General features: G+C 47.4%; 1 protein-coding gene across 1 annotated transcript in view; it reads right to left on the bottom strand.

Moving 5' to 3' along the window:
• Nucleotides 1–21759, bottom strand: part of ANAPC1 (anaphase promoting complex subunit 1) — a 771271-nt gene that overhangs the window by 284218 nt on the left and 465294 nt on the right. Inside the window, exon 29 of the mRNA XM_085611802.1 lies at nucleotides 9698–9789. Within this exon, the coding sequence (XP_085467928.1) occupies nucleotides 9698–9789 (92 nt within the window). The remainder of the gene's footprint in view (nucleotides 1–9697; nucleotides 9790–21759) is intronic.

Below are 21759 nucleotides of genomic sequence, written 5' to 3'. Positions count from 1 at the left end.
TTGACAGAGGGAAGGAATGTTTTCAGTGCAAGTAGGATTGCCCTAAGCTCCAAAAGGCTGATATGGAGCTTGGACTCCGCCGGAGACCAGAGGCCTCTGATCTCCACCTCCCCCATGTGGCCGCCCCATTCAAGGAGGGACGTGTCCGTCACCACTGTGTGCTCCGGTTGGGGAAGGGAGAGGGATCTGCCGCTGACCCAACGCTGGTCTGTGAGCCACCATGCAAGTCCTGTGCAGTGCCCTCCGAGATCTGGACGTAGTCAGACAGGTTTCCCCGATGCTGTGCCAACTGGAACTTCAGGTCCCACCGCAGAGCCCGCATATCCCACCTGGCATGATTGATGAGCAGGATGTAGGAGGCAATGAGGCCCAGCAGCCTCAGGGTCTTCCTGACTGAAACCCAGGACCAGGGCCGAAAGATCGGAATCATAGCACGAATGTCCCGGACTCGCAGTTCGGGAGGATAAACCCGAAACTGTGCCGTATCAAGAACCGCTCCAATGAAGAGGAGCTTCTGAGAGGGAATCAGGTGCAACTTCGGCACGTTGATGGAAAACCCCAGCAAATGCAAGAGGTCGGCTGTAGTCTGGAGGTGGGAGGCGACTGCCTGAGGCGAGCCCGCCTTCAACAGCCAGTCATCGAGATAGGGTAAGACTGAAACCCCCAATCTGTGCAGATGAGCTGCGACCACCGCCATCACTTTCGTGAACACCCGAGGGGAGCTGGTAAGGCCGAAAGGGAGCACGGTGAACTGAAAGTGCTTGTGGCCTACCGTGAACCATAGGTAACGCCGGTGGGCTGGCAGGATGGGGATATGAAAATAAGCATCCTGCAAGTCCAATGCTACCAGCCAGTCTTGCAGGTCTAGGGCAGACATGACCTGAGCAAGCTTGAGCATCTTGAACTTCTCCTTCCGGAGTAAGCGATTGACGTTCCGGAGGTCTAAGATAGGATGCAGGCCCTTGTCCTTCTTTGGAATCAAGAAGTAGTAGGAATAACAACTAAGACCTACTTGTGGCGTCGGAACGTGCTTGATGGCCCCCTTGGCCAAGAGGGCCGCAATTTCGTTCTGGAGAAGTGCCAAGTGATCCCCCGTCATGCGGTGGCACTGAGGTGGCACAGCTGGAGGGGTAGACTCGAAGGGGAGGGAGTAGTCCCTTCAGACTATCTGGAGAACCCACCTGTCCAAAGTGATGGTGCGCCAGTGGGGGAGGTGATGGCAAATCCTGCCGCCCACTGGCATCCGGTGGGCCTGAAACACCAGACTAGGAAAGTTTTGAAGCGGTGGTGGCAGGGGTGGTGGTGGACTGACCTGCCCGCTGGCCCCGGGACCCACAACGGCGGGCCCCACAACCGCAGCTGCGCTGATGTTGCGGTTGCGTTGGCTGGCAGTTCTGAAAGGAACGTGCTTGGGCGCCTCGACCTGGACCTTGAAAGGAGCGAAAAGCAGACCCCGAGGGAGCGCGCGTGGTGGCGAGACCCAAGGACTGGGCCGTAGCCCGAGAGTCCTTAAAAGCGTTCCAGGGTGCTATCCGCCTCGACACAAAAGAGGCGTGTGCCATCAAAGGGCATGTCCAACAGAGTGTTCTAGACATCTCCGGAAAAGCCAGTAGTTCGGAGCCAAGCGTAACGGCGGAGCGCCACCATTGTGGAAAGAGCCCTGCCGAGGGAGTCGGCCGTGTCAAGTCCACAACGGATAGTGAATTTGGCAGCATCTCTTCCCTCAGTAATGGCCGAGATTCCACAGAGCACTGAGGCAGCACCTGTGCCACGGTGTCCCTCACAGAATGTGAGTAGCGGCCCAACAGGCACGCAGTATTCACCGCCCACAATCCGGAACTGGCAGAAGTGAAAATCTTTTTCCCAAATTGCTCCAGTTTCTTAGATTCCTTGTCCGGAGGAGCAGAAGGGAATGCGCTTGGAGAGGCAGAGGCCTGGACAACCATACTCTAAGGCGTCGGGTGTTGTGTGAGAAAGCTGAGGTCGCTGGGCGATGGCAGCGTGCTACACTCTTATCCACAGGAACCCCTGTGTGCTTACCAGGATGTCAGCAAGGGCGTAGTTGAAGGGCAGCAGCGGCTCCGCGGAGGAAGACGCTGGCTGCAGCACTTCAGTCAGGAGATTGGTCCTGATAGGCACAGAAGGGAGCTCGAGGTTCAGAGCCTCAGCCGCCCTTCGCAACACCACAGAAAAAGTCCGAACCTCCTCTGTAGCCACAGAAGAAGGGGACAGGGTACCAGGGTGTGGAGAGAAATCCAGATTGCTGGACCTTCCATATCACCCTCCCAGTCCGGTTCATCCTCGCATTGAGCTGCGAGAGGGTCCTCAGACCCCTCCCAGTACTCCCCTTTGTCCGCCGGCTGTGGAAGAGGCCGGTAAGGGCGAGGTGCCCGGGGAAATGGGAAAAACTCCCCACCTGGAATTGGAATTGGGGGGTAGCAGACCAATCCAGAGGCGGCACCGGACCCGGCGGCGGCACCGAGGCCGGAGCCGGTGGCGCCGCAGGGGATCGTGCCGGACTGCGTGCGGCGACACGGGAGCAGAACCACCCAACGGGTCCACGGGGCCCAAAGGCACTCCGGAGTGACCCGATGGGGCGAACAAACGGCCCAAGGCCGACAGGAAGACCTGTATTTCGTTCGGAGTCACGTGCGGGCCCAGGAAGAGTGGGTAGGCCGCAGGCAACAACGGAGGCTCCATTGGAGCCGCGGGGGAGTGAACGCCAGCCCCCTCCACCGCATCCCGTGACCGGTGAGGGGTAGACGAAGAGCGACGTCGCTTCTTCCACTTCTTATTGCGCCGTGACTTACCTGTCCCCAAATCCGATGAGCAATGTTGTCGGCTTCGCGATCGGTCCCTTGACCTCCCACGGGAGCGGGACCTCGAGTGGCATGGAACCGATTGTCGTACCTCCAACAATTTTTTGGGAATGCTCCCGCAAAACTTTCGGTGCCATGGCCTGACAATCGGGGCACGCCTCAGGGTCATGGGCGTGCCCCAAGCAGAAGAGACACACGTCGTGCGGGTCCGCCACCGACATGTTCCGACGGCAGGCCCTACAGGACTTAAAACCGGGCATCCCTACTGCACCAGGGGTCGAGAACTCGACAAAACAAGAGAAACAAGTTCTCAGAAGCCAAGTTAAAATATTAACTAGTGGTACCGCTCTCTCCGGACCTGCGCTTGCTGGCGCGAAAAAAAAAAAGAACCGACGTCAGCGCGTGTGGGCGCGTCTAAGTAGCTCCGACGACGTCATCTCAGCGGCTACGACGCCAGTGACGCACGCGAAGCCGCATGACGATGCCTACCGACACGCAGGGGTACGAAAAACTTTCCGGATCCAGTCTGACACCTGGGGATATTCTAAAGTAAGGAATCTATCACTAACGTGTCTCTTTCAGATAAATAAATGATCCTCCAATCCGGGTTCTTTGGTATGATCGATATAGAAGCTAAGAGACCTTTTTAGGATCCAACTGGTGAAGCCTCTTATCCTCTTTAGAGGGGTGAGGTGGAGCATATAATGTTAAAAGGGTGATACTCTGACCAATATGAATGGGAGTCACAACCTTTCATAGAAGGAGCCTCGAGACTGCCAAACCAGTTGTCTGGGTAGGACATGGTGTAGGGCGGGTTAATAGAAAGGGCCTGCAACTCGCTGATCAAACGTGCCAATGTTATAGCAACAATAAAGACTGTCTTGAGGGTAAGGAGCCTGACGAAGCAAGTTTGGAGAGGCTCAAAATGTGTGTACACGAGGAATGCGAGGATCACATTTTAATCCTGTTGAGGCACAACAAACTGGAGAATCGGGAAGCATATGTTGTTACCCTTAGAGGAAATGCATCAGAACCGGTGATTTAAATTAGGATGGCTGCTCTGTCACCCTTAAAAAGACCAAAAGAGCCCCTTTAACAGTGTCTAAAGCAAGAACTTGCTGTATGAGGGACAACACAAACAACAGAACTTCAGACAGTTTGGCCCGGAATGGGTCGATTTGTTTAGCAGAGCACCAGGCTATAAACTTAACACAACGGTAGGCATATACACATTTGGGTGAGAGATGCCGGGCTGCCGAGATGATATTCACGACTTCGGTAGGAAGGTTGAAGCATTCAACTCTCGCCACTCAATATCCAAGCATAGAGGTGCAGGTTGAACAGGTATGGGTGCACGACCCTGCCCTTCTGCTGTGACGGGCGATCGAACCAAAGAGGCAGCCTGATTGGAGGACAAATGCACATGTCCAAGAGTTGGGGATACAGCGTGTTTCCCAGTCCAGTGCCACTTGGATGACTTGGGCCTGGTCAGTCCTGATCTTCTTCCGAACTCGAAAAAAGAGGCATCAGCAGGTGTACAAGAGTCCAGAGTTCTACTGTCCTCGAAACATGCCTCTGATCAAGAGACTCCTTGGAAAGTCTAACATGCAAATATACTGAAATTGTCTGTTCCTGGTGGAGCTTCACACACGCTGGTGAGACGCGGCAGGGGGGACTAGACATTGGGGAGTCACCCCGGGGGCACGTGATCGGAGTACGCGTGTGCCAGTCTAAGACGGTTGCAGGTACGAGGAGACTTCGAAACCAATTGGTTTGATGCGAATCTCACGTGAAGTTTGTATTTGGAACCCCAACAGCCCTGAAGAAAGTGCATGACAGTTCAGCAACGAAACATGTTGGCTTTAGAAAATTGATTATGGTTTGACTGAAACCATTTTTAATTGGGGAAGCTTACAGCACCTAATAAAGTTACGTTGAGCTAGTAAGCTTTACCGGTTTTTAATGGTGAGAATTATATTTTTATATTCTCACAGGGATCCAATGGGCACTTGCAAAGACATTAGGCACTGATAGTTCATTTACAGTTGAGTTTTAGTATCTTTCCTTACATCACTGGGTTTGAGATATTTTCAAGTGAATACACACACTTTCTTTTTAGGTCTCGCCTGACCCAGCGCATGCGCTGGTCTGGGGAGAATTATTGAGAGGGCTCTCTAAAAGTGCTACCAGGCCAGCCTAGAGCTACAGTGCATGTGCGCGGGAACGCGCGCCGCGCTTTACCGCGATTACTTTCACTTTCGCGGCCGATTGGATGTTTGATCACGATCACTTTCACATTCGCGGCCGCTTGGCATAGCCAATAGGTCTCGCTTTTGGGACCTTATAAGTATTTAGTTATGCAACTGTTGCATGGCTAAACACTTATAAGGTCCCAAAGGCGAGACCTATTGGCTATGCCAGTGCTTGTTCTGTATGGAGAGAAAGTAACCTATGATGATAAGTGGGTATGCCGGCGAGTACCAGCCAACAACCCCCTTAGTGTTGCTACTGTGAGGTGCATCCTCTCCTTTCCCACACTTTTTCAGGTCACTCCTGGGTGGGATTTGCCTTATGATGGTTTGATGACATTTTAAATTTGATACACCACGACACTCTGAGTAGTGATAGGGAACACACTTCCGAGGGAATTGAAAAGCATTGGAAACCCTTCAAGTGTTGCATTCTCAGTATCAGGTGTACTGTAGGTCAGGCTAGTTGTTGTTTATAATACGTTGAGTGGGAGGCGGCCTGGCCTTTCTTTCCCCCTGTAGCTCCTATTGCGTTGTTGTGTTGTTGTTCTTGGTGGTGGCCAAAAGATCAAGCCAGGTCTCTCCTCATTCATAAAAATAGACCCTGCACCACTTCTGTATGTAACTTCCGTTCGCGATTCGCAAGGTATTGATGGCTTAGTTTACTCTGTCATTCAGGGAACCTGCAGTCGGCGAGAAAAATTCCTTGGCGATCTAACCACTACCAGAGACGCAAAACCGCCTGGCACAGGGTCTAAGACCTCACCCCACATGGAAGTAGTGTTGTCCGTGAGCATCCTCAGCAGCTTTCCTTTGATGGAGGGCAGAAAGACTGTCAACACCAAACAGATGACTCTTGGCTCCAAAATTTGATGTGGACCCAGGCGTTCGCTCCACACCAGACTACTCTGAACTCCATCTCTCCAAGATGGCCTCCCCAACCCAGAAGTGATACATCAGACACAACTGTGAGCGCTGGGTGGGGTAAGGGGACGGGTCTGCTACTGATCCAATCACAGTGTCACAACCATCAATGCAGATCTTTTTCAGTCATCTACAAAATCCAGAATACACGGGAAAGATACCCCTGGTGCCGTGCCGACTAGGACTTCAGATTTCACTGCAGTGCCTGCATATGAAATCTAGGATGCTTGACCAGCAGGATGCAGGAGACCCTCAGCCTCTTAGCCATCCTCAGCATCCTCAGCAAGATCCAGGACAGAGGTTCCAATATCAGGATCATAGCCTGAATGTTCTGCAATCTCCTATCTGGGGCATAGGTGCATAACTGCACCGTGTCAAGACTGGCTCCGATGAAGAGGAATGACTGCGAAGGAGTCAGGTGTGACTTTGGCACATTAATAGTGAAGTATGTCAGGAGGTCTGCCATAGTAAGGAGGTGGCTGACTACTGCCTGGGGTGAGCCTGCCTTCAACAACCAGTTGTTGAAATTGGGGAAGGCTGGAACCCTCTAACCTTTGATGGAGACGTGCTACCACGCGTGCCATCACTTTCATGAGCACCCGAGGGGCGCTGGTAAGACCAAAACGAAGCACAGCGAACTGAGGCAGCTAGTGCTCTACCAGGGACTGGAGGTAATGATTTTTGCCCTGCAAGAAGGAGATGTGGAAGTAAGTGCCCTGTAGGTCCAGCATTACCATCCAGGTTCAAGAGCAGACAAATCCTGGTCCATGGTGCACATTTATAACTTTTCTTTCTACAGAAAGGCATTGAGATGGTGAAGGTCAAAAATGGGACCGAGGACTCCGTCCTTTTTTTCTGGCACCAGGAAGTAGTGTCCCTGTTCAACGTCTGGAAATACCCTCTCCAGAGTTCCTTTAGCCAAAGAAGCCTGGAAGGGTTATGTGACGTTACAACGCATACCATTACCACGCATGCCGATGCAATGCCAAACTTTAACCCGACTTGCTGTCAGGGGAGGGCTTTAAGTTGGAATAGATTAATTTTCTCCAGTGTGTGCAACAGTAGGGAAGGTGTTGGAGTTAAATACAACACCTTTTACCCACTGCTACACACCTTTTTCGTTGCAACGGCATGCGGGGTAAATGCATGCATTGTAACGGTTGCAGTGTAAAGGCTGTTTCCCAAAGTGTAACTCAGCTGAACACTTTGCTGTTCCCACTTATCCAAAGTTATCCCTGTACCCTGGTAGAAATGGTCAGATCCTGCATCCAACAGAGTAGCTGAATGCAGTAAAGAGAAAGCAAAAGAGGCTTGATGAGTGCGCATGGGGGAGGTTCTCAGGTGAGGGGGGGTGGAAAAAGGAGCAGAAGACAGGCATGCACACTGTTCCTTTTGGACTTTCCTGTGGGTACCGTGGCCACAAAAAGGCTGGGGTGATTGTTGCACCTCCTGTGGCTGTTGTCGTATTGGAAACCCCTACCATAGCCTCGGAGGAGGCAAGACTGCTGGTACCACTGGCAAGGAGGAGCTGAAAGAAAGGCCATGGAGCTCACTGTGGCACTGCTATCTTTGAAGAGGGCCAGGGTCGAGATCGCTATATCCCCAAAATGTCGTTGGGTATCAAACGGCATGTCAATAAGACTGGTTCGATGCCTTACAAAAAGTCAATGGACCGCATCCAGGTGTGCCTGCAAATGGCTACAATGGTGCCAATAGCCCTGCAGAGTGAGTCAGTGTCATCCAGTCTGCAGAGAATGGGGAACACTGTAGCGTCAGAATCATCTTGCACGTACTGGGAAAGTATGGCTTGGGCTTCTTGCAGGACCATGGCCAAAACTTGGATTAAAGAGTCCCAAAAGGCATGAATGAAGCTGCCTCAAAAACAGCTGACATTCACTGAGCGAAGTGTAAACCTATAAAGGAAAAAACCTTCTTACCAAAAGTCTATCTCCTCTTTGATTCCCTGTTAGGGGGAAGAGTTTGGGTTTACTCTACTGGTCAAAGCCTGCACCATACAGATCTCCGGTGTGGGGTGCTAGGTTAGAAAACCTGGGAGTAGTCGTGCAAGGCACAAGTGGACCTGAGAAGAGGTTTGGCCCAGGTACCTAGGAACGTATTCGTAAAAGCCTTATTGAGTGGGCGCAAGGGCTCACAGCTTGACTTGCCTTGCTGCAACACCTCCATCAGAACATTGGTTTTAACTTCCTGAGTGAGAAGTTGAAGATCAAGAAGCTCCACCGCCCTTCACATTACCATTGCAAAAGAGGGTCTGTCTTCCGTGGCAGGGTGATGTGGGGAAACTAGGCCAGCATCCAGGGAGGTATCCGTATCACTGGCATCCTGAAGGTCCTTGTACCAGGTGTCCTCTAGGTAAAGCTGGACAATTTCTTTCCCAGCTTCATAGCCCTTATTATGATAGTCTGTGCCGAACAACTTAAGACATCAGCCCTTCCAGAAGGCAGATGCATTGTGTTTGAATCAGAAGGGTGGTAAAGAGGTTGCAACTCAGATAAAGGAGAGCCCAGAGAAGGTAAAAGTTGGGGTGGCGGCACCTCAGCATCAGACAGCATTATAAGTTAGATATTGTCAGGAGTCGATAGCGCCAGCATCAGCAGATCACTTCCTGGGGTGGGTTGTGGCACTCGGAAAGGAAAAGGTACTGAAGTCGGTTTGGAATCCTGCGCGGATCCAGAGGGCCAACTGCTGCCAAAGTTGGACCTGCTGGAAGAAGCCTAGTTTGGAGTCCTCTTGGCTACTTGGGGCTCGCAAGCATGCTGGAGGGAGGCGATAATGTTCAAAAAAGCTGCGGAATGTGTCCGGTAAAGACCTAGATGTGCTGCAGTGTTGTAGGAGAACTGGGAAATTCCATTTGGAATCGAATCGTAAGGAGAGGGACTTCGAGAGCACGACGTGGAGGCACGATGCCACCCTTGCGACTTCTCCGTAGATAGGGATGGAGCAGAGTCCCGCTTGGATTTCTTTCTCTTCTTCATGGCTTTCCATATAGAAATAGATCGTGAAGACGACCTATCGCAAGAGAGACCTTGAGAGGATGACAGAGACCTATGTTTAGACCTTGACAATCCTGACACAGGGTCATGCTGTGCTTACCATGAAGAGCTTTCCCTCCCAGTCTCGAATGGCCTTGGGGTGTATCAAGGCACAATCAATGCAGGCCTTGGAATCTACGTCTGACCCTGGGCACCACAGGCAAACAACATGTGGGTCAGCCACAGATATTTGTTTGCGACATTCCCCACGGGGTTTAAACACTGTATATTTGTGAAGTGACATATTTCCCTTGCACAGTGATTTTTCAGTAGAAGTTTGTTGTAAAAGTAGCTCAATGAAACAAGGGGTAGCTCCAGGTTTGTTGGCATAGAAAGAAAATAACTGATGTCAGAGTGTATAGGTGGAGCCTAGATAGGCGCATGCACATCCTATCCACCTAGGAGCATTGTCGAAGCGAAGGCGCAACCTGAAGATTTTCCGTATCCAGTCTTACACATAGATGAGTATTCAAAAGGTGAGAAATCTCCAGCTGAAAGTCACTGTCAGAAGGTACTTTTTATAAACATCACACAAGAAAAAAAGATATTTTAAATACAGGCAATTTTCAAGGTTTAGTGAAAAACAAAACTTTGATCTTTTTTAGTATGGAGCCAAAGTATAAGTTACTGAGAGGTATATATAGATCTATCTTACCCCTAAGCAAACCATGCCTAACGAAAGACCAGCTGCTAGAGAATAGGATTCCCGGTCAGTGCAGTACTCCATCTCTGGGCCTGGGGGGCGTCCTAAAATAATACATTTTAAAAAGACATGTTATAAAGGCTATTTTCAGCACACAGCAATACCTATATCTATTTCTTTCACTGCCTGCATCGGTGTTTGAAACATGTTAATACAAAATTGGTGGGAGCCCAGAAAAACAAAGGTTGGATTTCTAACCCCAATGCAAAAACTAAGTTCAATGCACCAACACTGAATTAGAAAGCCAGCTGGACGCCAGCCCTAACACAACCCTGAACAGCAACCCTGTGCAGGCAGTGTTTTCTGGTTACTATCAGTCCTGTTAGATGAGTTCAGGGACACAGTGGCAATCAAAACAATATTTTCGTTATGAATAACACACTTAAAGACCGCGCTTGGAAATGGCCACACGCAATTCAAAATGTTTTTTTATTTTTATTTAAATTCCTCAGTCTAGTGCATACAATATGAACGGTAACCACAACGATTGAATAAAATATGAACGGTAACTACAAAGAATGCAAACATTTCTAAAGATTATTGCGAGTTTTTGACATCCTAACATCCTAAAGATATTCCTAAGGGCTATGCTAAACCTGCCTTTTGAGTTTCTCAGGATGGATCGCACATCATACCTTTGAATAGCTGGTTCAGCTATTCTTTATCAGAGTTCTGCCCATTACACCTTCTGCACGGAATCAACTATCCCACTGAGAGTGCCTGGTTCTGCAATCTGGTATGAACTCTGGCAACACTTCTAACATGAAGACCTCTCCTAATCAATAGTCAAATCCTATATTTGGTCACTGATTTTGTCCCTAGTTTGCAAACTAAAACAGGGTTTGAAGACACTAAGACTACTGCAAAACTAAACTAACATGGCATAAAATACATCTGCTGTATCTGCATGTTGACATCAATCATCCACCTTTGTAAACAATAAGTTTATACAATAAGAGGCCATATTGTAATGGCTGTGCCCATTAATTTTTTTATTTTTTTTAAACGTCATTACGATATCACTATTTTTGTGTGTGCTCTACCAACTTCACACTTTACATTTGAGATAAACAAAGTCAACAGCTGGAATAGAAAGAAAACAGACTAACTAAATGAGAACAGTTGTGTTTACGACAGTGTCCTTCTGGGAGGGCTTTCACAACGTAAACAATCTGTCTATAACACTGTGGATGACATGTCCCATGGTAGTGAGGATATCGGGTAAACACCCAAAGAACCTGTGCATCAAAGTAACAGTATTCACACAGTAAAAACAAAACTAGACTAAAGGCAAAGAATTAGAATATCAGTTATAAGCTACTCCGGCAAAATCATCTTTACAGGAATGCTCACTAGGTATTTAAATATTTGTGATAATCCCCAAAAGTTGGGAGAAGACTTAGCGAGAAACTTTCTTGCTGGGGGTTATGTGCTGTGCGTGGGTAACTCATCATGTTTGGACCATGAAAACATACACCACTAATAGGAGGAACAGTAACCAATGTGCCTAGGATGAGAACCAGAGATGCCCACTATCTGGATTATATTTTGCCCACTTTCAAAAGTTGTCAGAAGTAGTACAGGGAAATAACAAACCTCAAGCTTCCTGTACGTCTTGATTCCTGTACCTCCAAGAAGTGCAAGGGGAAATACCACTTCAGACGTAACGTAACATTGCAGAATTATATCAATGGTAGACTATGGGCCACTCACAGCGTTTCCTTGACTAAGAAACAACTAACTGCCCAGTACTATCCGAAAAACACTGACTGAAAGAAGTACTACGATTCATTTTATTTATTCTCAGGTTGGTTTAGTTTATTTTTTTAATATGAAAGTGCGTCAATAAAAGGAAATAATATATCTATGGTACTATATTTGCGGACCATTTCAACAATAAATGCTGTACAAAGGTTGACAGTGGGACATATAACAATACCAGCAGTAACAGTGATTATTTCAGAACACCCAGGATGCCCAGATCCATGCGTGGGTAGCTCATCTAGTCCATGATTTTCTCTGCTTTCTTGGACTTGTAATTCAGATTTTCTATTGGATAAATGGCACTACAAATCCCAGAATGCTAAAGAAAAAAGAACATCTTAACTGGATGAGCTACTCACATGGACCCGGGAAACAAAAGCTCTGTAAGGAAAATGCTACTATCCACAGTATACATCTGTTCTTGGCATGTAGAGTTGTAGAATCTCATGATATGCATAGATCACCATCTAGTGTTGGGTTCAGATGTTTGCACTTTGTTTTTGTCCGAAGAAGTCTTTCCAGTCACAAGGTAGGTGACTCCTACTTTCGGTGACAGTGCGCATGGGCATCGACTCCATCCTTAGATTGTTTTGCCGCAGAGGATGATGATGGAGTTAATAAGAGTAGTAAAGAGAGATGTCCATGTATATTGTATCTAAGTAAGAAAGTATTGCAACAGGTATAGGTTCCCGGGGAGGCGGGCGGGCGCATGAGATTCTACAGCTCTACATGCCAAGAACAGATGCATACTGTGGTAAGAAGCATTTTTCGTTCAGGGTAAGTGAGATCACATATGATGCATAGACTATATAGCGGTGGCTAACCTGTAGTTGTTGTAGCTGTCTGAAATAGTGTACGTAAAACTGCCTGGCCCACACTAGCTTGTTGTCTAGCTAACAAATCTATGCAATAGTGTTTTGTAAATGTGTGTGGTGCAGACCATGTTGCAGCTTTGCAGACGTCATCTATGGGTATATTTCCTAAAAATGCCATAGAGGCTCCTAGTTTGCGAGTGGAATGCGCTCTAGGGGGAATTGTTAATGTGCGTTTAGCTTTAATGTAGCATATTTGAATGCACTTAACTATCCACCGTGCAATGTCTGATTTAGATATTGGATTGCCTTTATGTGGTGGAGCAAAAGCAACAAAAAGTTGCTTTGTTTTCCTGAAAGGTTTTGTTCTTTCAATGTAGTATAGTAATGCTCTGTTTACATCTAATGTGTGAAGAGCCTGTTCTGCCACCGAATCTGGTTGAGGTTAGAACACAGGCAACTAAACAGATTGGTTGATATGAAAGACAGAATCGACTTTAGGTAAAAATTTGGGGTTGGTCCTAAGAACCATTTTGTTTTGGTGTATTTGTAAACATGGCTCTTCTATAGTTGGTGTGCCTGAAGCTCACCCACTCTTCTTAGAGATGTGATGGCTATGAGGAAGGCTACCTTCCAAATGAGAAATTGTAGATCACATTTGTCCAATGGCTCAAAAGGTGGACCGATGAGTCTTCTAAGAACAATGTTGAGATTCCACACAGGAGCAGGTAGAAGTCTGGGGGGAATGACTCTTAAGTCCTACCATAAATGCTTTAATAGCAATTACTCTAAAAAGAGACAAATGCTGTCTGTTTTGCAGATATGCAGCTATTGCAGCAAGATGTAAGCGTATGGATGTGTATGCTAAACTGGAACGCTGTAGATGTAATAGATAACAAATGATGTTTTGGAATGAAGCAGATTGATTTGATTGTAGTTACAGTAAATCACAAACGGCTCCCACTTTGCTTTTTACTCCATGGCTCTGAGTGAGAAGATTGGGAGTGAGATGTAGTTTTTGGTGAGGAACTACAGATAACTCCAACAGGGTTGCGAGCCAGGGTTGATGGGCCCATAAGGTAGCAACTAGGATTAGTGTCAGGGACTGCTGTCTGAGCTTCTGAACCACTAATAGAATGAGTGGGAGAGGCGGAAAAGTGTCAGCAAATATCTCTGACCAGTTCATCCATAGTGCATTGCCTATGGACAATGGGTGTGGATACCTGGATGCAAAGTTTGGATATTTTGCGTTAGGTGGGTGGCCAACAGATCTATCTCTGGAAAGCCCCAAATTTGGAAGAAAGGGAGGAGAACCTGAGGGTGAAGTTCCCATTTGTGGATCTGTTGTTGTTGACGACAGAGCAGATCTGCAATTTGGTTGTTTATTCCTGGAAGTTGTTCTACAAGGAGATATATTGTGTGAGGTATGGCCCATCTCCAGATACTCTGGGCTAGTTGGAGAGAGTGCACCCCCCCTGTGTTTTTTATGTAGTACATTGCAGTCAGGTTGTCTGTACGAATTAGGACAGCTTTGCCTGCTAGATAAAGTTGAAATGCTTTCAATGCTTGAAAAATTGCTAGTAGGTTTAGATGGTTTATGTGGAGTTGTTTTTGTTGCAGAGTCCACATGCCCTGAATGGTATGTTTTTAAAGGTGAGCTCCCCAACCAGTGAGCGATGCGTCTGCTGTTAGCACCATTTGTGGAACCGGGTCGAGGAATGGTCGAGGAATGGCCACCCCTTGGAAAGATTTTGAATGTTCCACCACTACAGAGAGTGATGGGTGCGGCTATCCACCTACACTAGATCGGATAACTGACCTTGAGCCTGGTTCCACTGAAGTGCTAAGCATTCCTGTAGGGGATGCATTTGGAGTCTTGTGTAAGAAATGATAAAAATGCAAGACACCATCATTCCTAGCAATTGTACGAACAGACAAGCGGGTAATGAGTATTGAGGCTGAAACTGAGATATCAGTCTGCATGTTGCAGATAATGACTGGGTTGGGACACGCTAAAGCTTTGAGTGTCTATTGTGGCTCCTAGAAACACTTTTGTGTTGGACAGTTGGAGATGAGATTTGGTGAGGTTTACAGTGAATTTATTACGGCTCCCTTGAGCTAACGGGCTGATGAGCCTTGGACCTGCACCTGCGTGCCATGAGAGGTACTCTACCTGTTTTAATTACTTTTTGGCAGTCCACGCGGCACCCCTATACACTTACCTGCTCCCTGCTGACGAGAGGCAACTACCTCGAAACACGTGTCCAGGGATGGCTAATGCGACACATACTTTTTTGTAAACACTGTGGCACAGGCGTACTCGCCGTCACCACTACATTGACCACAGTTCCTTGGGGCAACTTGCTGGTGTGACGAGCAGGGTGCGGCCTATTGGATTGGATTTATTACAGCTCCCTTGAGCTATCGGGCTGACGAGCCTTGGACCTGCACCTGCGCGCCATGAGAGGTACTCTACCTATTTTAATTACTTTTTGGCAGTCCACGCGGCACCCCTATACACTTACCTGCTCCCTGCTGACGAGAGGCAACTACCTCGAAACACGTGTCCAGGGATGGCTAATGCGACACATACTTTTTTGTAAACACTGTGGCACAGGCGTACTCGCCGTCACCACTACATTGACCACAGTTCCTTGGGGCAACTTGCTGGTGTGATGAGCAGGGTGCGGCCAATTGGATTGGATTTATTACAGCTCCCTTGAGCTATCGGGCTGACGAGCCTTGGACCTGCACCTGCGCGCCATGAGAGGTACTCTACCTATTTTAATTACTTTTTGGCAGTCCACGCGGCACCCCTATACACTTACCTGCTCCCTGCTGACGAGAGGCAACTACCTCGAAACACGTGTCCAGGGATGGCTAATGCGACACATACTTTTTTGTAAACACTGTGGCACAGGCGTACTCGCCGTCGCCACTACATTGACCACAGTTCCTTGGGGCAACTTGCTGGTGTGACGAGCAGGGTGCGACCTATTGGATTTGATTCACAAACGGCTCCCACTTTGCTTTTTACTCCATGGCTCTGAGTGAGAAGATTGGGAGTGAGATGTAGTTTTTGGTGAGGAACTACAGATAACTCCAACAGGGTTGCGAGCCAGGGTTGATGGGCCCATGTGGTAGCAACTAGGATTAGTGTCAGGGACTGCTGTCTGAGCTTTTGAACCACTAATAGAATGAGTGGGAGAGGCGGAAAAGTGTCAGCAAATATCTCTGACCAGTTCATCCATAGTGCATTGCCTTTGGCCAATGGGTGTGGATACCTGGATGCAAAGTTGGACATTTTGCGTTAGGTGGGTGGCCAACAGATCTATCTCTGGAAAGCCCCAAATTTGGAAGAAAGGGAGGAGAACCTGAGGGTGAAGTTCCCATTTGTGGATCTGTTGTTGTTGACGACAGAGCAGATCTGCAATTTGGTTGTTTATTCCTGGAAGTTGTTCTACAAGGAGATATATTTTGTGAGGTATGGCCCATCTCCAGATACTCTGGGCTAGTTGGAGAGAGTGCACCCCCCCTGTGTTTTTTATGTAGTACATTGCAGTCAGGTTGTCTGTACGAATTAGGACAGCTTTGCCTGCTAGATAAAGTTGAAATGCTTTCAATGCTTGAAAAATTGCTAGTAGGTTTAGATGGTTTATGTGGAGTTGTTTTTGTTGCAGAGTCCACATGCCCTGAATGGTATGTTTTTAAAGGTGAGCTCCCCAACCAGTGAGCGATGCGTCTCCTGTTAGCACCATCTGTGGAACCGGGTCGAGGAATGGTCGAGGAATGGCCACCCCTTGGAAAGATTTTGAATGTTCCACCACTACAGAGAGTGATGGGTGCGGCTATCCACCTACACTAGATCTGATAACTGACCTTGAGCCTGGTTCCACTGAAGTGCTAAGCATTCCTGTAGGGGATGCATTTGGAGTCTTGTGTAAGAAACGATAAAAATGCAAGTCACCATCATTCCTAGCAATTGTACGAACACACAAGCGGGTAATGAGTATTGAGGCTGAAACTGAGATATCAGTCTGCATGTTGCGGATAATGACTGGGTTGGGACACGCTAAAGCTTTGAGTGTCTATTGTGACTCCTAGAAACACTTTTGTGTTGGACAGTTGGAGATGAGATTTGGTGAGGTTTACAGTGAACCCAAGGTGGAGAAGCAGTTGGACTATTTTTCAAGTGTGACGTAGACAGCTTTGATGCAAGTTGGCTTTTATTAGCCAATCGTGTAGGTAAGGGAAGATGTGAATGTGCTGTCTTCTTAGATGAGCTGTGACTACTGGCAGGCATTTAGTGAAGGCCCTGGGTGCTGTAGTTACTCCGAATGGGAGAATTTTAAATTGATAATGTTGGCCGTCCACCACAAACTAGAGATATTTTCGGTGAGCAGGGTGAATTGGAATATGGAAGTGAGTATCCTTTAAGTCCAGGGTGGACAGAAAGTCACCTTGCTGAAGGAGTGGGAGCACCTGTCAGAGTGTGACCATGTGAAAGTGGTCCTACTGAATATACAGATTTAGTTCTCTGAGGTCTAGTATAAGTCTGAGAGAGCCGTCCTTTTTGGAAATTAAAAATTACAGGGAGTATACCCCGGTCCCCTGGTATTGTAATGGGACTGGTTCTATAGCGTGTTTTTCCAAGAGAAAGTGAACCTCTTGCTTTAGAAGGGTTAGATGCTCTGGTGACATTGCATGTGATCTTGGAAGAATATTTGGGGGATTGTCTGTGAGCTCCAGGCAGTAACCATATTGGATAATTCATAGTACTGACTTGTCTGAGGTGATTGAATTCCAGACAGGTAGGAATTGAGAGAGACGTCCCCCGACAGGGGTGGAATGATCAGGGGATAGCGGAGGGATGTCACTGTTTGTTTGCGGGGGAAGTGCATGTGGAGTTACCTCTGCTTCTTTCCTGACCATTATTTCCTCTAAAACCTCCTCTGAAATCACCCCACCTCTATAAAAGGAGTAGCGAAAGGAACCCTTATTCCTGACCGAGACCTGGCTCAACGAGAGCTCCACACCAGATGTCTTGGATGCGATCCCAAGCGAGTATATGTTAACAAGACAAGATCGGGAAGGCCAAATAGGCGGCGGTATCGCTAGAATTCATAAATCCACAATGAAATGTGAGATTAAACAAGCCGACCTAGAAAACTGTGAGGCGTTTTTATTAACCCTATCAGCAGCAGAAGATACCACCATAGCTGGTTTGTTAATCTACCGACCACCAAGCCCAGTAACGCAATTTATGGCGAGTCTGGAAGAGAAAGTAGTGCACCGAGCTCTCCGATATAAAACATTTCTGGTGCTGGGTGATCTGAATATACACTTCGATAACAAGCAGAACCTGCGCAATGTGCAAGGACTGTGCAAGGACTTACTGACACTAAATCTGATACAAAAAGTAGAGACTCAAACGCACCAAAAGGGCCACATCATAGGTCCAATTTTCTCCAATTTTATAGAGATAGAGGTGGGAGCACCATGGCCAATTCCCTGGTCAGATCACTACCTAGTTCCATTCAGAGTACCTTCTCACAGAAAAAAGTCACAACAACCAACGAAGAAAATTACTACTAGGAAGTGGAACAATTTCAATTCCGCTTCTTTTACACAGGCACTGATGGAGAAAAACCTCATACTAGATGAAGATATAAACCTAGCTAATAACTAACTGGAACCATGGATTACAGAGGTACTAGATGAGATAGCGCCATGGAGCACTAGGACTCCTAAGAGACAGAGTGCAACAGCGCCATGGTTTAATGATGAACTGATAACGGCCAAAAAAATGGGTATAAATCTTGAACGAATATGGAGGAAGGAATATTGTAGTAGGGCCAAAGAAAATTACAAAAATGAACTAAAACTATGTCATTCACTAATTAAGAAATCCAGATGTATATTTTATATGGAAAGAATTGAAAGAGCAGTAACGCCACCAAAGAAATGTTCACCATACTGAAATCTCTCAAAACATACAAAGAGAGTAATGACACAACTGCCTCTGTAGACAGCTGTAATAAGGTGGCAGAATTTTTTGCCGAGAAGGTGAAAAAGATCTATGACACATTCCCGGTGGAAGCGAGACAGGGGACTAGCCTAACTTGTGTAAGCCAAACAAATTTCGCAGGCGTGACCCTGGATGAATTTAAGATCCAGGAACTAGTAGAACTTAAAGCCACATCAAAAGGAATAAAGTCTGGCTCCCTCTTAGACCCAGCACGACCAGAGATAGTAATGGAAACAGGCTATTGTCAGACCACTGAAAAAGAAACCATCAATCGAGAACACACTGTTAGAAAATGTACGCCCGATCTCACTATTACCATTTGTAGCAAAAATTGCTGAGAAAATAACTAATAAACAACTGGAAGACCACATCAATATGAATGACCTATTACACCCCTCTCAGTCAGGTTTCAGAATGGCCCACTCGACGGAGTCGGCACTACTCCTGGCCACAGAAGCATCGAGAAAGCATGCAGCTGAAGGACAAACGGCCGCACTGATCCTGTTGGATCTCAGTGCGGCGTTTTACATCATATCACACAAGCTACTCTTCCAAAGACTTGAAGCTTGTGGCATCAGGCGAAGTGGCACAAAAGACACACCTATCGGAGAGTATTCCCTTGTCCCAAGGGGTCCCACAAGGTTCAAATTTGAGTCCCGCTCTATTCAATCTCTATGTGGGACCACTGGCTGAACGAGTGGAGCAACATAAAGTGTCGATCGTTTCCTACGTGGAGGACACACAGCTAATTGTGCTGCTGTCTCAAAACGAGGATCAGGGAGCAATCCACTTTTCCAAATGTTTAGAAGAGGTGGCAGACTGGATGTTGAGCCATTGCCTCAAACTAAACGGGAGTAAAACGGAGGTAATGGTTGTGGGCAAGGTACCAACCATATGGCCATCTGCGTGGTGGCCTGAGTCACTAGGCCAACTACCCACCCCAAAAGCAGAAGTAAGACACCTAGGAATATGGTTTGATGCCAAAGTGACATTCGACAGCCAGATTCGGAAGGTAGCGGGTAAATGCTATGGGGCCATGAAAATCCTGAGGAAGATCCTTGATCTTCTACCATCCAAGGCCAGGAAAACAATAGTACATGCGGTAATAACCTCCCAATTGTATTATGGGAATGTTCTATATCTTGGCGCCACAAAAAAAGGACTGTCCAAACTACAGAGGGTGCAAAACGCGGCGGCTTGATTGGTGCTTAGTCTGCCGAGAAGAGCTAACACCAAGAAAGCCCTGATAGGACTGCACTGGCTGCCAGTAGAAAAGAGAGTCATGTTTAAGGCGGCCCGAAATACCTTCAACCACTGCTAACCCAATACATCCCGGGACGGAGTTTAAGATCCATGGGGAAAGCACTGGTGACGGTACCAAGAATATATAGAGCAAGAATGGGGGCACGCTCCTTCAGATACCTTTCAGCAAAAACATGGAACACCCTACCGATGGCCCTAAGAACAAAGCCATGTGAAAGTAGATTCTGCACACAACTAAAGACCTGGTTGTTTGCTAAAACGGAATAATGACTACACCAGGGAGTCTATGCATCCTGGTAGGATAAGCAGATGATAGCAACACCTCTTCAGATCCGATGTACTAGCTCAGGGACACACCGTCGGTGTAACCAGGCGCTCTACAAATGAATAAATAAATAGTGGCAGGTAATTGTAAAGCCCCCATGGACTTTGCGACCTCAGTGTCCTTTTTCATCTTTTCCAGCGAAGTATCAATCGCCGGACCAAAGAGATGCTCCTTGTCGAATGGTTGGTTACGGATGGAGGTTTGCACCTCCGGCTTGAAGCCTGATATTCTCAACCAAGCATGCCTGCGTAAGAGTACACTGGTGTTCACTGTACGAGCTGTTGTGTCTGCTGCGTCTAGGGCACACCTGATGGATGTATTGGTGATAAGTTTACCTTCTTGGATAAGGTCATTAGCCTTAGATTTGTGTTCATCAGGTAAATATTGTATGAGGTTTTTCTAACTCATCGTAATGAGCCCTATCATAACGAGCCAACAGAGCTTGAGCATTGGCAATGCGCCTGTGAAGCCCTCTTTTGTCCGAGGCATCAATAAGCTTCGACTCCTTATCAGGAGGAGGAGCCACACCTGTGGTTTGCGAGTTAGCTCTTTTGCGAGCGTTGGAGACTACAAGAGAGTTTAAAGGCAGCTGGCCTCTAATGTAAACAGGGTCTGTGGGTGCTGGTTTATATTTTTTGTCCACCTAGATGTAATTAATCTGGTGCTTACAGGGTCTTTAAATACTTCATCCGTGTGTTTTAGCATGCCTTTGACCATTGGTTAGGTATGAGTAACTCTTTGGGAATAAGTAAGCATTTCAAAGAGGAAATCCTCTTCTAAAGGCTTTTTATGGAACTCCACTCCATGATATTGAGCAGCCCTGTTAAGGATTTCAATGTACCCAATGTTGTCGTCAGGTGGGGAGAGTCTGGAGGGATACAAATCAGGGTAATTGTCTGTGTTTGGGTCAGTATGATAATCCTCCCAAGCGTCAGTGTCCTGTGGTCTATCCTGATCCCCATCCCTATCCCTTTCATCCTGTGGGTCAGGTGAAAGTGGTGGTGAATTTGATAGTGTGATAAGCAAATTGGGATTAGTGGGAGAAAGAGGTGGAATGTAAGGGGGAGAAGGGTTAGTACCCACACTCTTCCTTTCTAGAGGAATGTGGTAGTTCTCAGGTAGGTCTATCTTCCGGTTTTTTTGGAAGAGTGGCATGAATCTGTCCTGTTTCAGGGTTGATCACAAGTTTTTTCTGCTTCAGATCCGAAGGCGGGGCATCAGGCCGAGGTTCTTTACACGGAGTGTCTTTCTCCTTAGTTGCCTTTTTCGGCGTGAAAGATTTAGTCTCCAAGCCTTTCGATGTTGAAGGTGGATTCTTCGGCAACGGTGGTATTGTGACCAACACATGTTTGAACCTGGGTTTTGGCGCCGAAGGTGTTGGTTCTGTGCCAGAGTGGAGTCGACACGAGCCCGAGCCGGAAGGCTTCTCTTTCTGTTTTGTAGCCGGGCCCATGGGTGGGGCATCGGAAACTTTTTGTCGGTGCCGACCTTGTCCTGAAGACAGAGGAGGGACTGGAGCCTTTGCTTTGGTTTTTGAGGGCAGAAAGTGGTATCTTTACTCACGGTAGGCTGACCCGGAGTAACCCGCTCCTCTTCTTCCATGTCAGAGTCGGCTTCGGCCACGGAGATATGTTCTTCCTCCTCAGCTCCTTGAGCTTGATGTTCTGTGTTGGAATCTTCGCCGAAGATGTCCGGTGCGGACCTGCTCTGATGTTGCATTTTGTGGTGTCGAGTCCTACGATCACGAAGTGTCTTTTTCGATCGAAACGATCGACACGCGTCGCAGTCTTTCTCATCGTGTTCCGGGAACAAGCAGAGTTTG

This window comes from Triturus cristatus, chromosome 6, assembly GCF_964204655.1.
Source record: "Triturus cristatus chromosome 6, aTriCri1.1, whole genome shotgun sequence".
Lineage (NCBI taxonomy): Eukaryota > Metazoa > Chordata > Amphibia > Caudata > Salamandridae > Triturus > Triturus cristatus.
The sequence above is the reverse complement of the archived record's forward strand: the minus strand, read 5'-3'. Positions and strand labels throughout refer to the sequence as shown.